This window comes from Dermacentor silvarum, chromosome 10, assembly GCF_013339745.2.
Source record: "Dermacentor silvarum isolate Dsil-2018 chromosome 10, BIME_Dsil_1.4, whole genome shotgun sequence".
In the NCBI taxonomy this organism is placed as follows: Eukaryota; Metazoa; Arthropoda; class Arachnida; order Ixodida; family Ixodidae; genus Dermacentor; species Dermacentor silvarum.
The window spans coordinates 22,261,881-22,280,406 of record NC_051163.1 but is presented as its reverse complement, the minus strand read 5'-3'; the positions used below and the strand labels follow the sequence as shown (position 1 = coordinate 22,280,406).

General features: G+C 44.5%; 1 protein-coding gene across 1 annotated transcript; it reads left to right on the top strand.

Annotated features, from left to right (window-relative positions):
- Window positions 1–3,124: 3,124 nt before the first annotated feature.
- LOC119431410 (prolactin regulatory element-binding protein) lies at window positions 3,125–18,526 on the top strand. Its single transcript, XM_037698903.2, has 9 exons — window positions 3,125–3,293; window positions 5,649–5,874; window positions 6,720–7,045; window positions 8,609–8,692; window positions 9,640–9,764; window positions 11,133–11,306; window positions 11,983–12,055; window positions 13,701–13,860; window positions 17,334–18,526. The coding sequence occupies exons 1-9, from the start codon at window positions 3,159–3,161 to the stop codon at window positions 17,417–17,419; spliced, it is 1,389 nt and encodes a 462-aa protein (XP_037554831.1). The 5' UTR covers window positions 3,125–3,158; the 3' UTR covers window positions 17,420–18,526.

Below are 18,526 nucleotides of genomic sequence, written 5' to 3'. Positions count from 1 at the left end.
GCCCATTAAGAAACATTATACTACAAAAATCCCCCGTATCTTGTGGTCAATCAATCTCGAGGAGCCGGTGGAGGTATGCGGCCGCGATAACCGCGATGTTGATTTATCGCCCGTTGACCACGCCACGTACCTTGATAAAACCCGCCGGCTCTCTCAACCGCACTGAAGAAATTGCGAACTCGCTCCCACTTGACATGCTAATGAGGTGGCTTGTTAAACCGGCTATAACCCGGCCATCCTCAATTTCTATCTAATAAACAATTATGCAAATAATCAATAACCCATGGGCCAATACCTGGCGCACATTTTGCGCCCATCTCATAGCCCGCTTATTTATTTCTATGGATTTTTTTTTTATTTTCGGTTAACTATATTTGCATTTGCATTTTAATTTCGGTTTTTTTTTCTTCTTTTTTTTCTTTTTACAGGTGGTCAGCATTAAACGGGTAGGAGTCCTCCACTACAGTCGGAAGCTTGGGATATCGAACCTCCATAAATCAATATTTAGTGTTCTTTAGATAACTGATGATGATCACGGAACACACAGTAAAATTAAAGCGCACATACAAACCTTGGAAAGATAGACTGTCGTGCATGGAGTGTACTAGTTGTGCTACCACTCAGAGGCAACCTAAGAATTCAGTACAAGCTCCGCCCACAAATTTGTACTGCACCTGCACTCTCTCCCTCCGCGCTCAAAAACAGTTCCCGAGATACGCCGATAACGAAAGTTCCCGACTCCGCGCCATGACGTCACGGAAATGAGCGATCGCAACTGGCTGGCGCAATTACACAAATTCGCTTTTGAATTAGACAGCTGTGTATTTGCCACTGCCTTCTTGCGTTGTCACCGACAGTTGTCACCTAAATGCTGGAACAGGCCCAGCACAAAAAACAGCACTCATTCTTGTCTTATATTTATTTCTTACGAAAGTAATCCAGCGCTACTTTTCAAGACGAGGACACAGAAACACGTGACAGGACGGTCCTGTCATGTCTTCACCAAAATGTATCACCAACTACCTCTGCATTATGTTTTGTTAGGCGATCATTCTTGTCTCTTTTGTATTTGCGTATGTACCGGCATTTTGCGCTACTATAACCTAATTATTGCAACATTTGGACTGAAGCAAAATACCGGTTTGTCGCAATCTATCTAGTACGTTTTACGCAGACGACTTGCAGACGACCCAGAGTGGGACGCCGGCGCAGGCTTCGTTGTAGGCCGGAAAGCGGCAGCAGACGACAGCCGTGACAACTCCCGAGTGCAGCAGCAGCCGAGATCGCAACGGGACCATCGCGCGAGCAGCGGGGGCAGAACGCCGCCGCCGGAAAAAGCTAAAGTGGACAAAGAAATTGCGGAGCGCCCCACATATCCTAGAATACGCTGCACCTGCTGAGGAGAAATGCCGCGGACACCAGCGCCGGAAAAAAAAAAAAAGAGGCCACGGCGCGACGTCGCGTTTAGGATATCTCTGATAAGATCTCTCCTTTATTTTACTGTCTTGGCGGAGGAGCGCATCCCTTCAGTTTGAAGGAGTCCGTGCTTGACAACCCCCCCCCCCCCCCCCTGCAACCAAAGTGCTTCAGCCGCTGTGACGTTCATTAAATGTAATGTGTGCGTGTTGTGTATGCACTGCTTAAGACTACCCTGCAAGTATCGTGTCCCCTTGTTTACAGTCAACTCCGATGCAAAGCTAACGTCACCTCAGTACAGACGTGAGCCGCATAACAGCACTTTCAGTTGCGTAAACACATTTTGCTTTCAAAACGCAGATACGAGACGAAAACGGCACGCTCCCGATTCTTTGCCATCAGCAGCTTTCGCTACGAACTTGACAAATGTGCAGAACAAGGCAATGTTAGATGACATCTCGTTATAAATGAGTTGTAAATTCAGTAAATCGTTAAAAGAAAGGCGTTATTATTATCATGTTCTGCATTTGCGCATGCGATGGTAAGCGATAGTAAGTGATGCGCTGCTTCTGCTCCATCGGCTCACTGGACTAACCTCGGTCACTCCCTCGAAGTAAAACCACAAGATGGGACAACGTGTTTTTTGTGGTGCTTGCGCTGATCTCGAACCTTCCAAAGCGTAAACTTAAGCCAAAGGAAAGCTTCGTGCAACATTACGGAGTCAGAGCCCCGGGCAGCAAATCGCCACGCTTTTCACAGGCATAAACAAGCCGTTATCAAAAGCAAGAGCGGAGTAGACATTGAACCCGGGCGGCTCAAACAAACGACGCTCTGTGCTCTCCGCTCATCACGATTTGTCTGGGAGCAAATGCGATCTCTCTTCGCTCAACCTCCCGTCTGGCAGCTCGTCGAAGCACACACGGCTTGGATTTCATGAGTCCCGCCCACAGTTCCATTCTGTACAGGGGACCTCTCCCTCGAAGGGGGGCTTGGCTGGCGTCGCGCTCAATGCGGTTTCATTACGGCATTCACAAACGTCGTACGGACCATGTTCTACATCCACAACGTCGGCGCAGAACGGAAAAATGCAGCAACGTGAAGCAGTCGCGGGCGAGCGCGTCCGAATGCGCGCACACACACAAAAAAGCACGCGATTCTGTCACTTGTCTAAAGATGGTCTGGTTTACAGTGTTGAGGTTTCCCACAACCCAAGTCCGCGTGATGATCACAGATTTTTGTCTCACCTGGGACAGACGGTCTTCTTCTTCTCGAGCGTCGAAAAGCGGCTCCCCGAGTCGGAGCTGGAGATGCTGTGTCCACGCGAGTGCATTCAGAGCATTTGGGAGGCTTTTTTTCATCAACCTCCACAACGTATCCGTACCAAGCACACAATCCGTGCGGCTTCTCAAAGATGTCCACCAGCGCACATTAATCCCAGAGGGCATTGCGGCCTGTATCCCATAGACAAAAAATGCTACTCAAACATACCTTGAATTTGAAAGTATGCAGTGCCATCTGCTGGTAATAAATGAACTTAGTTTATTGTTACGAACTTTACATTTTTTTCTAATCTGCTGTGCTTTAAGCCAGTCGAGTAATCAAATAAATAAAACTAAGCTTACTTAATAATATTTTAATCAATGCAGAACGATTTTTAACGTAAAAATAAGTGTCATTGATGCGTAAGTACTAGAGGGATGATTGCAGCTCCACGACGCAAGCTGTGACACAAACGCATCAAGATGGCGCCGTCCAAGTCGGGCGAGTTACTGGCCCGAGTCAATTTTCCTCTGTATTCGTTAAATGTGATCACGGAAAGGCACATACTCGTCGCAGGAGGCGGCGGGAAGTCGAGGACAGGCATACCAAACAAGATTGTAAGTGGCCCACGTCTTGGCACTATGCGTTTTCTCTCGCGCTAGTTTCGGCTCGACTTAACACCTGGGATGAGCTTGGCACTATACATACGTGTCAAAAGAGAACCGCAGCTGATCGCTCGTAAGCTCGCCTTGATCGTGTGTCGCGACGTCTGGAAAGCAACTCGACCACTTCCGAGACATGGACTGCTTTTTTTTCTCCGACCGTGTCGTCGAAATTAAACGCGTTCGTCGATCCAGTTACTGAATTTTCTTTGGATCGTGTATCGGGTGATGGAATGCGGCGGCCTTGTAGTGCACAGATTATTTCAAGGCTATCTGTACGGTTTCTCTTCTGTCTTTCTTTTCTGTCCTTTCTCACTATCTTCTTTCTTTTTTTCTTCGGATAGTTAGCAACTGCGCCTTTACAGTCCAGCTGTGTTGGTGCGATCACGCGAAGCGCGTTGACGAGGTCGTCCTTGATCGGATCGGAGGATAAAGCGCGCGTTGAGGCGAACTGACTTCCGTATGATAACACTTCCTTCACGCTAGGTAAGTTAAAAGAACGCCCCAAGACAAATCATGCTCGTGTTTAATTTCTGATTTGCAGTCTATAGCTGAACAGGCAGTTCGATTACAAGTTCATCGTTCTGACCGTCCAGACCTTCACTCGCTCATCACGGGTGGTAATCCCTGACGTTGGCGCTGTCACAACGTCAGCGCTACATCACGCTGACGTCACATAACTGCCTGTCCGCGCTCGAGGCGGAAGTTTCTTGTTTTTTTCCCAGCTGTTAATGGAGTGTAATAAAGCTTAGCGCTTTGTATGGCGCTCCTCCGAGGTTATAAGTTTAGGCGTTAAAATTCTGTATCGTTCTTAGCGTAGAGGCGCGATGTGAATCTTTTGACCGAAGTTTTAGTTAATTCGTCGGAGCCTCTGGCTTGATTAGAAAAATGTAGTAGTTTCTAAATTAGAGTGTGAAAAGCAAGATATGAACATGTGGTAGTTGAATTATATTGCTGTCACAGGGGGACCACACGCTATTGAAGAACAAGCAGTTAACCAAGAAATAACCTAAAGATAGAAGAAACACGAAGAAGTGGCGTGTCACATTAATACTTTTTCTTAGTATAGTGCAAGAATTTGCAGTTACCATGCTTCTGATTGCTCATGCAATGAAGTATACCCAGCCACGACCTCTAACCAAAAGTATTAAGAATGTTTTTTTGCTGCATCAGATGCACATGTGCAAATTATAGCTTTCTGTTTCGGATATGCCTTCTCGTATATGGAAGATCAGCCAATGCCATCTGGTGCACCGAAGATCAGCCACAAGGTCAACATCTCTATCAGCGACCATCCAGCACCTCAATTTGATTAATGTAAAAATGTCTGCGCAGATTAACTTCAACCAGGATTGTAGCTGCCCATGTGCGAGAGTTTATCTTGCCACACATGCATTGTTTTACTTCCTGCAGATGACTGCTTTCGCATGACTGTCGCTGTTATCATATTGCAGTCACACAAGATGTGCCTAATGTATTCAAAACTTAGTGAATATTGTCATTGAATTAATAGTGATACAAGTGCTGTGTAATCAGATTGTACAAGTGAGGCAAATAGTCTTGTTCGATCTCAAATCTATGGGATCACCAGCAATTGCTCTGGAATGTAGTGGGCATATGTGTCTAAATACTGGTTGATAAGTTTAGGTGGGTTGGTAGAATTGCATGGTGATGGATAAATAGCGTGAGGAAGGCATGTGAACTTAAAAAGAAAGATATGGATGTAACAAGTGCATGAGCAAGACTTTCATGCACTAACTACACAATGAGATGTTGTGCCTGAACACTAGATAAATTCTCACATTTATTGATTTTCTTGAACGTTCGTTTTGTCATTCCAATAACAGTGATACTGTTCACTGTGCTGTGCAACACTTTCTATGGTTGACAGTGTTAGTTCTTCCCTAGTTTTCTCGGTTTTTCAGTTTTGTTTCGATTTGCTTATGGGAGAGCACTGGAATAATACAAATAAATTACTTGTGTGTTCCTGAATAAACCTTGGTTTGAAGTTAGCGCTTGTTACGTCCATTTTTGTACTGTTTATCTATCATCATATGGGTCGGAGCTGAGCTGTGCTATTAGATTCGCCAATTTCCACTTTCGTTCTCTCTTAAGCATTGCTTTGCTTTCTAGGCACAAGTTCTTCCAATATTTTGATTCTTTGTAGTTATGTCAGTTATTGTTTCTCCTTTGTAATCACTACACCATGGCGGTAGTACGAGAACTTCGATGGCAAAATTTGTTCGATTCTCGCACATCGTTTTCTGACAAAATGCGTTCTTTCTTTGATCTTCGTGCTTGTCACGACAGGAGATATACGAACTGATCCCGACGAAGACGACATGCAAAGCAGAGCCGGTAACGCGCTACCCGACGGGCGACTGCGCCATCATGAACTCGACCGTGTTCTTCCACAAGGGGCGCAAGAGCTTTGCGTTGGCTGCGGGTGCCGACGAACACTGCCAGATGTACAACATGCGCTACTGCCTCCTTGAGGACTGTCAGGAAGAGGACGGCGACGGGAGGTTCGAACGGGGTAAGTTGTGCTCAGACCTCCGGGTTGAGAGTTGTGAATGCTTCGCCTTGCTTGTTCGACATCATGACAAATCGTAGCGCAGAGACCTCACGTGGCAACAGACTCCAATGTGTGGGTATGTGTGTACGAACTGTGGACTAGAAGAAAGATGTCTCCGGAACCTATTTCTCAGATGACACACCACTTTCCTGGAGTGATCTCTAAGCTGATCTATTTTTGTGGCAAAAGATGACTGGCCTTCCACTCAAACACGCCACTTGGTTTCCTATGACTAGGGGTGTGCGAATATTCAAAACTTTCTAACAATGAATCGAATAGTGTCCTATTCAATGCAGTCTTCAAATTGAATTGTCGCTATTTGTAAATACGAATATTTTTCAAGTATTTCAAAACATCAACTGCGCAGAGCCAAACATGAAGTTGGAGCAAAAGCATGATAAAATTCATCTCCACGGGCCTAGCATAGGCATAAAACTCGAATACTTACTTAGTGGAGCAGGATACGTTTCTTAGGGAGCTTGACTTTATCGGCTATACAGCAATAATTTGCATACTCTGCAGAATCCTGTTTTTGTGAACAAACTGCTTTTTTTTGTTGCTAATGCTCCATTTCCTCTTTTAAAAATAACCTTTCATAACATGCAACGTAATGACAAACTTAATAACATTATGAATACTAGAATGTGAACATTATTTTATGTCATTGTGAAAATGACTGTACATTATTCGAAAAGCATTCGATGTTCTATTTGATTTGGCGCATTTCTGGCACTATTCAGTTCGTATTCGACTCGGTTTCAGAAATTTCTATTCACACACGTCTACCTATGACTTATCCCCAACAGACAGAAGAGGATCATCGACGGCGCTGCGAAGGAGGCGCCGGTCAGAGTCCACATCGTCGTCCAAGGATCACGGCGGGGGTGACAGGCCAGAGAAAGTGGAGAACGGCACTGCCAACGGCGTGGTGCATGAGATTGCGGACTCGGCTAAACAGGAGCCGGACACGAATGCCAACAGCGTCCGGATTGGCTTCTCCATCCGCCCAGACACAAGCTTCCAGACGGATTTTTCCACGAAACAAGAGCCATTCCAGAAAGTGGTGCGGTTCGCGCCGGAAACGGAGATCCTCTTCACGGGTGGTGCAGATGGCTGCCTTCGAGCCTGGAAGGTCAGTGAATTCGGTCACGTGTTAAAAAAGACAGCTACACAAAGTTAAACCGACGCCACACAGGCAAGGTCAATGATATTAAGTGTCTGGAACCTTTAGTGTCATAATGCTATTGTATCTAGCACTGCTGCTATACACGCACATTTGTTATGACATTAAATGACGCAGTGATGACAACTGCAGTGAATGCAGTCTGTTTGCCAGTCACATTATAAAAAAAATGTTTAGTTGACAAATGTGCAAATATTGCCGCCGCTAGAATTGTTAACAGATGTACTTAACATAGAATAAATGTGTTGGTTTACTTCTAAAATATGTTTTATGTATGCAGCTGTAAGTACTAACATTGGAAATAAGAGCACACAATCAACAGCCAAATTAGTTGCGACAACGAATTAGGCTGCAAGTGGCATCAGAGAGTTTCAGCGTGTCCTGTATACGCAGGCGTATTGGGCCAATTGCCGGGTGAGTGGAGGCGTAAAAATTAGTGGCCGGATTTTTGGCACCACCTGATGGTGCAGAGCTCAACCGGACAAACACAGAGCTAATAGTGCAGTAAACAAGTGTATTCTACTTCGCTGCTAGTATAAATTTTTGGTGGCAGCTTAACGGTGAACACTTGAACATTTACGCCAGCAGTGAAGTAGAATACACTCGGTTACTGCAATATTAGCTCTGTGTTTGTTTGGTTGAGCTCTGCGCCGCCAATCCAGCCGCTCACATTTACACCTCCATTCACCCGGCAATCCACCCAATCTGCCTGCATATACCGGAATACCGGGCTCGCTAAAACTCTCTATTAAGTTTTAATGCATTAACTATGTGAACGTGACACCGTGCGAATGACATTAAATTTTAAGGCATTGAGTAGTTAATGTCACTGTTTTTGTGTTGATGTCATATACTGGTGTTGGTTTAGTCCAGTGAAGTATTGTTCTAAGGCTCAGTTACTACTTAGCGTTTGATGGATGAAAGTTGGTTATCAGTGGAGAAAATGAAGAACAATATTTTCTTCTCTTGAATTTCACACCTGTAATTGGCAGTCAGTAAGACAGATTTCAAACCATCTAGCACATTTAGCCTGGCAAGCCTGTTGGATCTTATCGCTGTCACTGCACAAATGTTTTTTAAAAATCATCTGGAAAGCCTACTAAGCTAACTCACTTACCATTTTGAGCATTCTGATTTTGGCGTGTTGCAACCTTTTTCAGCGTTGCACGCAAGGCTCACCATTTGCCAGCGTAGATGACGCTGTTAATGAGCTAAACAAACAGCGCCATAACACTTCGATTTAAGCAGGATCGAGGAATAATGCTCCATACAACTGCACTCTTTTGTCGTGATGTGGTAAAACAGTTCATAGAAGGTGACGACAATCACATTCACTTTGAAGGCGTAATGTAAGGGAAGCCTTTGGTCGGTGGCGCCTTTGGTCGGTGGCGCCTTTGCCAAACATTTGGCTGTGAAAACTGGGGTGTGTAGACTCAGTTTGCATGCATTTCCTCGCAGAATTAGAAATTATTACCATTCGTTTTATTTCAATCTTATCTATTTTTCTTCCAGTATCCCCAGTACAAGATGATATACAAAGTGCAAGCCCACGAAGACGAGCTTGACGACCTGTGCATCTCACCAGACGAAAGCAAGGTTAGATTGACTCGCTCGTATTCTGTTTCTGTGTCGAGTTTGTAGACACTTGCCACCAGTTGTACGAGCAAGCCTGCGCCACAGGCGTGTTTGAAGACCTGCTTTTATCAGGTGAATATTGTGTTACTTTGGTGAAGTGACTATGAACAGGCTAAACTTCTGAGCAGTTTGTTAATGTACTAATTTATTATTTAAGCTAACTTTGCCCTTCTTTATTTTTTTCTTTCTTTCCAGTTAAAGGTAACTTATCTGTAAAGCAATACTTGTCTGACTGAACACTGACCCCTTTCTCTTTCAACAGTTTGAGCCGACTGCTCAATCTGTTGAAGCAGAGAATCGCCAAATTGTATTGTATTGTTGGACTTAAATAACTTCCATTACACTCTTGCAGTGAATGCATGCATGACTCAAGTGATTTTACTTTCGAGTTAAGGGAAGCAAAGCTCTTACATTAAAGGAGTATTAACATGACATTTTCAGTTTCCTTTTCTTTGTTTTCCTTTAAAGGACTGTCTGAAGCCTTTTAAACCTAGAAGAAAATATTTGCATGCGTCAGAGTGCTTTAAGTAAGTTCCAATACGACTTGATTCAACAAACCAGTTTCGGTTTTGATACGCACTGGGCAGCTGCCGTCACACTGTCATGATACACTGGCTCACCGTGTTTGTGCAATTGCTGTGGGTCTCACATGAAAGTGTAGCCAAAAGAAATGCATGCAGCACACATCTATGGCGCCAGGTTTCGGCATTTTGAGAACCAACTTTAGTATCAAATTAAACTATCTTGTGTTTCCCAGCCTCCGTACTTTCTAAGTGCAAGAGGTGTGTGATGAGTTTCTGCATCTTCGAAAATGTGTGTAACTGCTCCTTTAGCAGAGTATAGCTGCAAGCCCTGACTGGTGCAGAATTAGAGTATAATTATCGGAAGCAAAAATGTTTCCCCACTAGGTGGTGACGGTGTCTCGGGACGGCCATGGCTACGTCTGGGACGCTGTAGATGGCAAGCAGGTGTGCGAGCTGACCTTTGTGGCACCTGGCAACAGCTCCGAGAAGTACCTCTTCAGAGCATGCAGGTACGTGACAGCAGCCCTGCGTACACTCGTAGTACCGTGAAACCTTTCTATAACAAAGTCGCATCCAACACAAAAATACCTTCATTATATATCCAATAATCGATACTATAAGCATATATTGAGTACATGCTCATATTATCGAGAAACATTTTTTGTTAACCACCTTCTCACGGACGTAGCATATATTGGTGATAATGTTTTCACGATGCACTAGCCAGCATTGTATACTAACATGTTACTTGAATTTACAGGTACCCCGAGGGCTACCTGTCAGTTGAATAGCATTTGCTTACTAAATTATGTTGGATTGTACTCTGCATAGCCAGCCAGCAACATTTAGTTGTTCTGTTTGAGGATTAGTGGTGACGCTTATGCTTGCTGTAATGTAAACCATTCACACATATTGAGAAACTCGTTGACCTTGCTGACTCGTCAAACCATTATGGGCTAGGTATCTCTTAGGTGGTGGCGTGTAGTAGAGCTAGAACATTGGGGTTCTATGCTCAAGGTTCTAAGTTCAAAACCTTGTCCAGGCCACTACATTTTCAGGCTTGGAGTGGTGCCTGAAACTGGCAAAAAAAAAGAAAATGTTGAGAGCCAGTTAGGTTATACTAGTCTAGGTGCAACCAAATTAGGAAGGCCCACTGAGCTTCAGTAAGACACTCCCTCACCAGAACAGGAATTGGTCTCTCTGGTGCAGTGTTTGGCCACTACCTCCTTCATGATGATGCCTTGTACCTTGCACAACAGCCTTTCAATGGGGTAGCATTTATCTCTCTTCCCATTCTTTTTGCATTTGCCAGTGAACACTGTTGTATACTGTATTTACTCATCTAAGACAAGCTCTCATCTAAGACTCGCCCTCATGTACCTCTCCCCCCGCTATCGAGGTTAAATACTTGAAGAAAACAAGGAATGTTTTGCCGAATTGCCTGCCACGGCGCCTGCTTCTGCACAGTGACCATCTTTGGAAGCGTGGCATTGAGGTGTAGTAAGTTGTGGTGATGACGACATAACATCGAGAGCAACAGCGATGAATAATGAAGCGAAACTTGGATCAGTAGTGCTAAATCTTGAGTAAAAGTGTGTGTAAATGGGCAATCCAATGTTCACATTATTCTGTACATCATTCACGACGTCATCCACAGTTTTAGCGGGTAGTCGTACGCCCCACTCGTGTAAGAGCCACAACCTGCGAAGATTCAGAAATTTAAAAAATGAGCGGATCTCTCTCAAGTAAATATGGTATTCGCGCTGTAAACCCTTTCTTTCTTCTCCTTCTTTTTATGGTCCCTCTAATTTCTGTTTTGCAGATGCATAAAACGAGGTCGTACCCAACTTCATATCTTCTGTTTGTAATGTATGCAGGTTTGGAATCGTCGAGGGGGACAAGAGTAATTACCGCCTGTTCACGATATCCAACGCCGCAGTGCGAAAGAAGCCTGCCTCACGTTGCTACCTGACCAAGTGGGACATGCGGAGACATGTTCCCGAGAGAATCCAATCAATGGGCACGGATGTCCTGTCATCATTAGCTGTCAGGTAAGATCGGCTATTTAATTGGCTCACATTGGATTCCCTTTGTGTCCTCGAGTCATACTATGAACTCGTCCCATCGATCTTGCAACTTTTTAGAATAGGGCTATTTACGTTCTGCTGATGTTGTGGAATTTACTGGCTCTACAACATGAAGGCCTAGTTCGTTGATAGTAAATTCAAATTAATGTAAGGTGCAATCTGTTCTTAGTGACCAGTGAGTCACTAAATTCATATTCCTTCACGTGCACTATTTCTTATTTCATATTACAGTATGCATTTTTCTTGGTCTAGGATATGGTAGCATTCGTCGATGATCTGCCAATTGGTGCAGGGACTACCATGGGGGAAAAAAATTTAATAAAATGCAGTCAGAAGTTGTGTGCACTCTGAAATGAGCTGATTTGAGTAATCACAAAAAAGGGGGAAGCAAGTAAACTGTCTTTGATGACATTGTCTGTGATGGGCTTAATATGGACGCACTATAATTACAGTGACTTGAAAGCACAGTGTCGGTCTGTGCTAGACACCACAGTTGATGCTTCCCCATGCTGGTTGGAGGAGAGAGAGGTGTGAAGCTCAGATTCACTTCTTGCTCAGATCGAAGCTCAGATTCACCAAGTGTTCTCGTTAGTACATGCACTGTATGTTTGCCATGCTAATTACGGTGGCGTTCTTACAGTGAGGATGGCCGCTTCCTGGGCATCGGCCACCTGTCCGGGGCAGTCGAAGTGTACATCGCCTTCAGCCTCCAGGTGAGCGGTGTGCGTGTTGTGGCTGTAGCTTCATAGCACGACGGGACCATTTGCTCGCCCTGCGTTACTACCACATTTACCCGATTCTAAACGACCCCTCTGTCTCTTTGTTTAATTATGTAGGGGTCCAGAAATTGTCTGTGCCCATTACAGTCTGGCGTAAAACCAAAACTGCCTTCACAGCTTTGGGGATGGCCTTCTGTCGGATCCAATACCATCGCAATCATCAGCACAAGGTTATGGCATAAAAGCATGCCTGGGCATGCGTCAGTGGACGAACTGGCGAAACCAGTGGTCGAGGCATTCCACTGGTCCTGTTCGCGATGGTTATGAAGTTATTCTAGAAATGCGGACCATCAGAATTAACAAGCTGCATGGAGGGATAAAGATGCTCTTGAAGTACAGAAAGTAGTGCAATTGCAGTTGTGAAGACTGAAAATGTTTAACTTCGAAGCTAGTAGGACTTATGAAAGTTATTGTGCATCTTATCATATGCTTTGGAACACAAATACTCGCGAATAAGGTTCTCATAAAACAAGCATAGGAAAGTATAGGCTTATCATAGTGCTGACATCTTGAGGCGTTTTCCTTTCAATCTGTGCTTTGTAATGAAACTGTAAATGTACAGTAAAACCTCGTCAATTCAACCCTCGTTAATGTGAAAAATCTGATAATTCAGACTCGTCCTCTGGTCCCGGCTGGTGTATGCATTGTTCAATGCAATCAATTTCTCGTTAATTCAGACGTATTTGGCCGCACATCAGTTAATTCGGAGAACTTTCGGAGCTCGGCAAGCAAGGAGCGCCGCAAATGTGCGACGCAAAAAGTAAGAATGGCGCTAGCGTCCAACGGAAACGAGGCGGCAGAGTCCGCATCGCCATAGTCATAGCGGCAATCGTACGTGAATGACGGCAACACCGGAACGCTTCGTACCTACTTGTGCCTTTAAAGCCCGTATTCTTACGTTACCGCCGCGTAGAACACCGCGCTGCCCGCGGGCTTTCATAATTGCGTAGTCGACAGCGGCTGCGTTTTCTTCCACAGCGGTTGCGGCAAACAGTAGTTTCGTTTTGACTCGGTACGCGCATCGGCCGCGTGCCTAAAAAATTGCGTAGTCGCCTTCCATGATCACATCGATAGTGAGCGCAGTTTCGTCTGCAGCGGTTGCTTCGTATTTACTCAGTGCAAAGCTGTCGAGGATGAAGAGCATTGGCTGCATCGCAATGGACGGACAATCTGTTGGCGATCAGCTCACTGGCAAAAAAATAAGCGATATGTGCGCGCGGTTGTGCAAAACGTGTCACGGATGAAGGCGTGCACCGCGGCTCATCGAGTAGTTTAGATCAAGGATTACAATTGTGCTATCTGCCACAGGCAATTTTTTTTAATTTGGTGCAGCTAAAATGAAACATCCTGCATAGTATTTCAAGTGTTATTATGAAACATGGGTTGCTCTGCATGTTTTGAAAAAATACATGTCTCAGTGTTTATACTGAAGAAAAAAAGTAAACATACAGTGGACATACTATACTTATGAACAACTTTCTGTGGCAATGATTGGAGGGGTGTAATGTGAAAGCATAGATTGGCATATTCACCCCCCCCCCCCCCCCCACCCTTTGTTCTTTTTTGTATTAAAAAACAGAGACTCTACCGGGCCGAGCATGCCCACAACATATTTGTCACAGGACTGGAGTTTCTCAAGTCATGCGACGAGACGCGTCGCCTCGCGGGCAACTACGATGCATCTCTCATCAGCATATCAGTGGACAATCACATTGTTGCACATCATATACCATACCCAGGTGAGCCACGTCACAATGACGCCACAGCATTTTCTCTGCTGCACTCAATTGCATGCAACTGCATGCATCGGTTGTTTAGTCACCTCATCTGAAACACGACATAGCTATGTTAGAATCTGTTCAAAAAAACAATATCAGGTTCATTTTTTGTTCCTATCACCGGCAATTCTCGCCTACTTCACATGCGCACATTTTAACATTTCAATCTTTGGAATATCGGCGCACTTGTGATCGTGTTATCCTTCTGCATAAGATAGTTCACACCGGCTTGAGTGTTCTGGCGCCCATTTCTTTTGTTGCGGCTTCAACACGCTGCACTCAATGACCTGATCCCCTGGACATTGTGCCCTTCAGGTCGAGTCTTGGTTGTTTTAAATTTTCCTTCTTTCCGCGGACGGTGGATTTATGGAATAAACTTGTTCGGTCTCTGCGCAGACTCGGTACTGAGCATTTTGAAAAAGAATTGTGTGATTATGTATTTTGTTAAAGTTTTCGTGTATTCTGTTGACCGTATTTTTTAATTGTATTTTTTTCATTATTCTGTACTCACTCCTGCTACGTCTCAGAAACTGAGACAGCAGTATTTGTAAATAAAAAAAAAAAACTAAACAGCACAACCTGTAGAATTTTTTTTTTAGGTGTAGAAAAAATTAGGAAGTAGGCTTCGCTAGAGCCAGCTATCCCAAAATTCTAAATTCGTTTCTCAGGCAAGAATATGAACAAGCACTGTACACACAGGAAACATGTTGCAAGCACACAAAAGAAACATCTCTGTGGGTGTCAACAATGCAAGCACAGTCCAGTACCTGGGACATGTTTCGCAGGAGTGTAGCCTGCACCAGTCTTTTCATGTATTAGTATATACAGCATCCTCATTTCTACAGCAACCTAATTATGAAAAAGACAATGCAGCTGCGATGTCAATGTGTTAAATAAGAAGCACAGTGTAGAGAAGACACATAATAGTACAGTCAAACCCGTTTATAACGAACTCGATAGTTCCGCGAAAAGTGGTCGTTATATCAGCAGTTCGTTATGTATGGACTCGCCCTTAAAGACGCTCAAAAATTAAGCGCACTGAAGCTGGCGTCAGCAGTTGCAATTCAGCAACACTTTGGTCCGGAAACCATATTTTCAGTGTCATTTCTGTTCCCACTGCATTCCTGCACCTAGCTGCAAACTCCCGTTATAAACATCCATCTAAAGAACGAAATGCGGCGTCGTGTAGCTCTTTCAAAACGGTGCCCAGTTCCGATCCCCCGTCATTTCGAAACTGCAAGCGCAGCCGCCATGTTTTATCCGAGAGCTTGTGATATATTTTACTACCAGCAGGGACATGACTGTATTGTGCACACAAGAGCGAAGCGTTCTAGTTGGCAGCAAGCGTAAACTTGGGAAACTACTGCGGCATGCCGCCTTTCTGCAACGGTCTTGGACGTCATGGTCTCGGCATTACGACTGCACGTCAGCCACACAAGAGTCGTAAAATAACGTTATCTGTGTCGCTTTGGGTAAAAAGAACTACGATGTTCGAAAAGTGAAATGTCGCTGCGAACCATTATCGGCAATCGGCAACGTGTAAACGAAGCACCGCCGCACAATGATCTCCAGATAACGGTGTAGTAACCTCGCCGACCCTTTGCAACATTGCGTGGTGCAGCTTCTCGCTGACTTGGGCCACGTCGACAGGAACGCTTCAGTGGCCATCATTCCCCTAGTGGAAAGACATAGATGGCCGTTCCGAATCGTTGAAACGGGCGTAATGCACATTGTGCCGCACCAACAATTGCGCAATAATGAGAGAGACAGTGTCATGGCATCTGATATTGTGCTAGCGCCATGCTATTTATGCTGCCATTTATGCCTCCAGGGCAGAGGCGTGCCTTGAAAACGCGTGACCTTCTTTGTGGCTTCTGAAAACCGCACGAGGCAATTGCTCGCTCATCTCAGAGGTGTCGTGTCATCGTCACAGTTGGACTACAGCGGGGCGTGCTTAGACATTTCACGTGTGCGCTCTTCTTACCGTGACCATGTTCAAAGCGTCCATTGTAGGAGTAGGGCAAAATGTTTGTCATATCTGCAAGCAGTTTCCATAGGGAGGGTCGGAAAATCGTAAATGCACCTAAATGTGGTCGTTACAACTGATAGATCGTTATAAGTTCACTGAATATGATTATCACTCATTAGATCGACGTCTTCTAAAAAGTAACGAATTCTGTAAACTGCCTGTTACTTTTGCCTGCACTACACTCCTTTGTTTACAAATGTAGAGCTTGTCTATAGACAATTGCTCTTTCAAGACACACTCATGCCGCGCTTGAACTGACAAAGCTATTGCACCGAATTCACAGTCCAAAAGTACACTATTGCAGGTAGCAAAAGAAATAAATAGGTGCAGTTTGCTGGCGTACTATCCTGGGCCAATGACACACAACCAAGTTAGGACTAACCAGAATCCATTATTTCATTGCGGCTTTCAAAATTTGGCATGATGTTGGCTTGATTTCGCCTTGTACGAATAGATTGAAGCCTGTACATACTACCATTCTCAACAGGGCAGCAGCTGTAAAAAATCACTCTCACGTTCGTTCTATTACTTTATCAATCTCCCTGTCCGTGTTTCATTTGTCCACGATAGCACAGCTATTCTTTGGTGCACAACACTTAAAGTATGTGTCATTATGCGATTGTAAAGCCACCAAATCAGGATGCAAAATTCAGGCGAATTTAATGATAGTTTGATTTTGCTAATGCGTAATCATCCAAAAGCAATGCTTGGGTCTATTAGGGACGCCATAGCGGACGGTTCCAGATTAATTTTGACCACCTGAAGTTCTTTAATTAAAGTGCTCCTAAATCCAAGTAGTACACAACCGCTTTTTGCGTCTTCTCCCCATCGGAATGTGGCCACCGTGGCCGGGATTCAAACCCTGTACCTAATACTCAGCAGCACAACACCACAGCCATTGAGCCATCACATTGGGTGTACCGTATGTGCTCCTGTGAGACCCCCAACTTTTTGTCTGCTTGCAACGGTTCATTAATCTGCAGTGGCTCTTACACGAATCGAGCATACGTCTACCCGCTAAAACCGTGGACGACGTAGCAAATGATGTAAAAGATAATGTAAACACTACCTGCACACTGCGCACACATTTATTCAAGATTCAGCAGCACTGATCAAAATCTGCTTCGTTCTTCAACGCTATCCCACGCGATGTCATTCCTGTCCTTACCAAACCTTACTACCTTGTCACATTATTCTGCTATCTACCTATTCATATAAGCATAACGCTGATATGTCCGAAATAAAACAGTTTGCACTCCTGCCAGTGTTTTGTGTTCCAATATAGGCATGGTAAGAAAAACCAAGTATGTACGACCAACCAGCCCAAGTCGCTGCACTTCTTCTACCCTATGTATCACTCGAGCTACGTGTTGTCGGTAACATCCAATTTCATCTTGCTTTTCAGCCACTATGGGAATCGCAGGCTTGCTCATCATGTTCGTCGGAGTGATACTCTTGGTTTATCTGCTGATGGACTTCCTCGGACTCTGAGAAAGTGCAGTTGCTTCAAGATCGCGACGTAGATGGGTGCCCAGGTGCCGCGCTTAAGAAACATCACGCCCGCTCCGGCGAGACGACAGCATTCCAAGCAAGCACCTGCACCTCCGTACGGACTGTTGCCAGTTGTTGCCTTGTTACTATTGGCCGGTTCGTTCGCACTTGTGCCAGCCACGGCGAAAGAGCCCTTTGCAGGCGCTTGGTGGTTACTGCGATCAAAATCTTCTCGCGTTGTGCGTGCTTCCGTTGCTCCGGGCAGTCGCGGGCACGCGTAACTTGTATGAAGAGTACTCGTAGCATTTAAGTACTAGATACACACTACCCTCAGTTCGGTGCATCATTTGCAGCAGCAAGGTCTTTGTGAAAAACGGAAAAAAGAAAAAAAAAACAATTCTCGAAACACTGTTGTGATCAGTGCCATAAAAAAAAAAATGTAGCATCAAAAAGGCTGCAGTAGACTTTCGTGAGTATTAAGAGAAACGATTTCTGGTAGTTCTTAAAACTACAAGACGTAGATTGAGCAGTAATGTTCCTTGCCCCGCTGCTCTCCGTTACTCCTTCGCCCCATCGCCCGCTTTTTCTTTTTTTCTTTTTTCTGTTTTTGTGCAGCGCATGTTTTAAGTATTCTAGGTTCCTGAACTGGGAGCGGTAAACATTCACTAAATTTGTTTTTCTTGCGATGCAAATGTCAGCGGGGTCTTTTGTACAGTTTTGCTGAAGAAAATTTTAAAAGAGCCTGTTGCAAGATTGGTTCTACTGTGATGCTATACTTGTACAAAGTAGTTCTAGGTTGTCCAATGAAAGGTGCAGTTCCGAGTTCGTTTTTAGGTATGACAAGTATGTGTATGGCTTTTATTATTTTTTTTTCCTTCCTTGTTATAATGTTCTTCGATAGAAGGGAGCTTGTCGCAGATGTGCAATGCGTGATCAAAACCTTGCTTGAATTCAGTTGTATGTACTCAGCATGGTACAGTGAAACTTTTAACATAACATTGGCTATATCTTCAAGACTCCACCTACCATCTGTCTGCAGTGGACGTCTCTGTACTAGTCATACCTGGAAAGACTAATTTCAAATAAAAGCTATGCAGTTGAAATGAA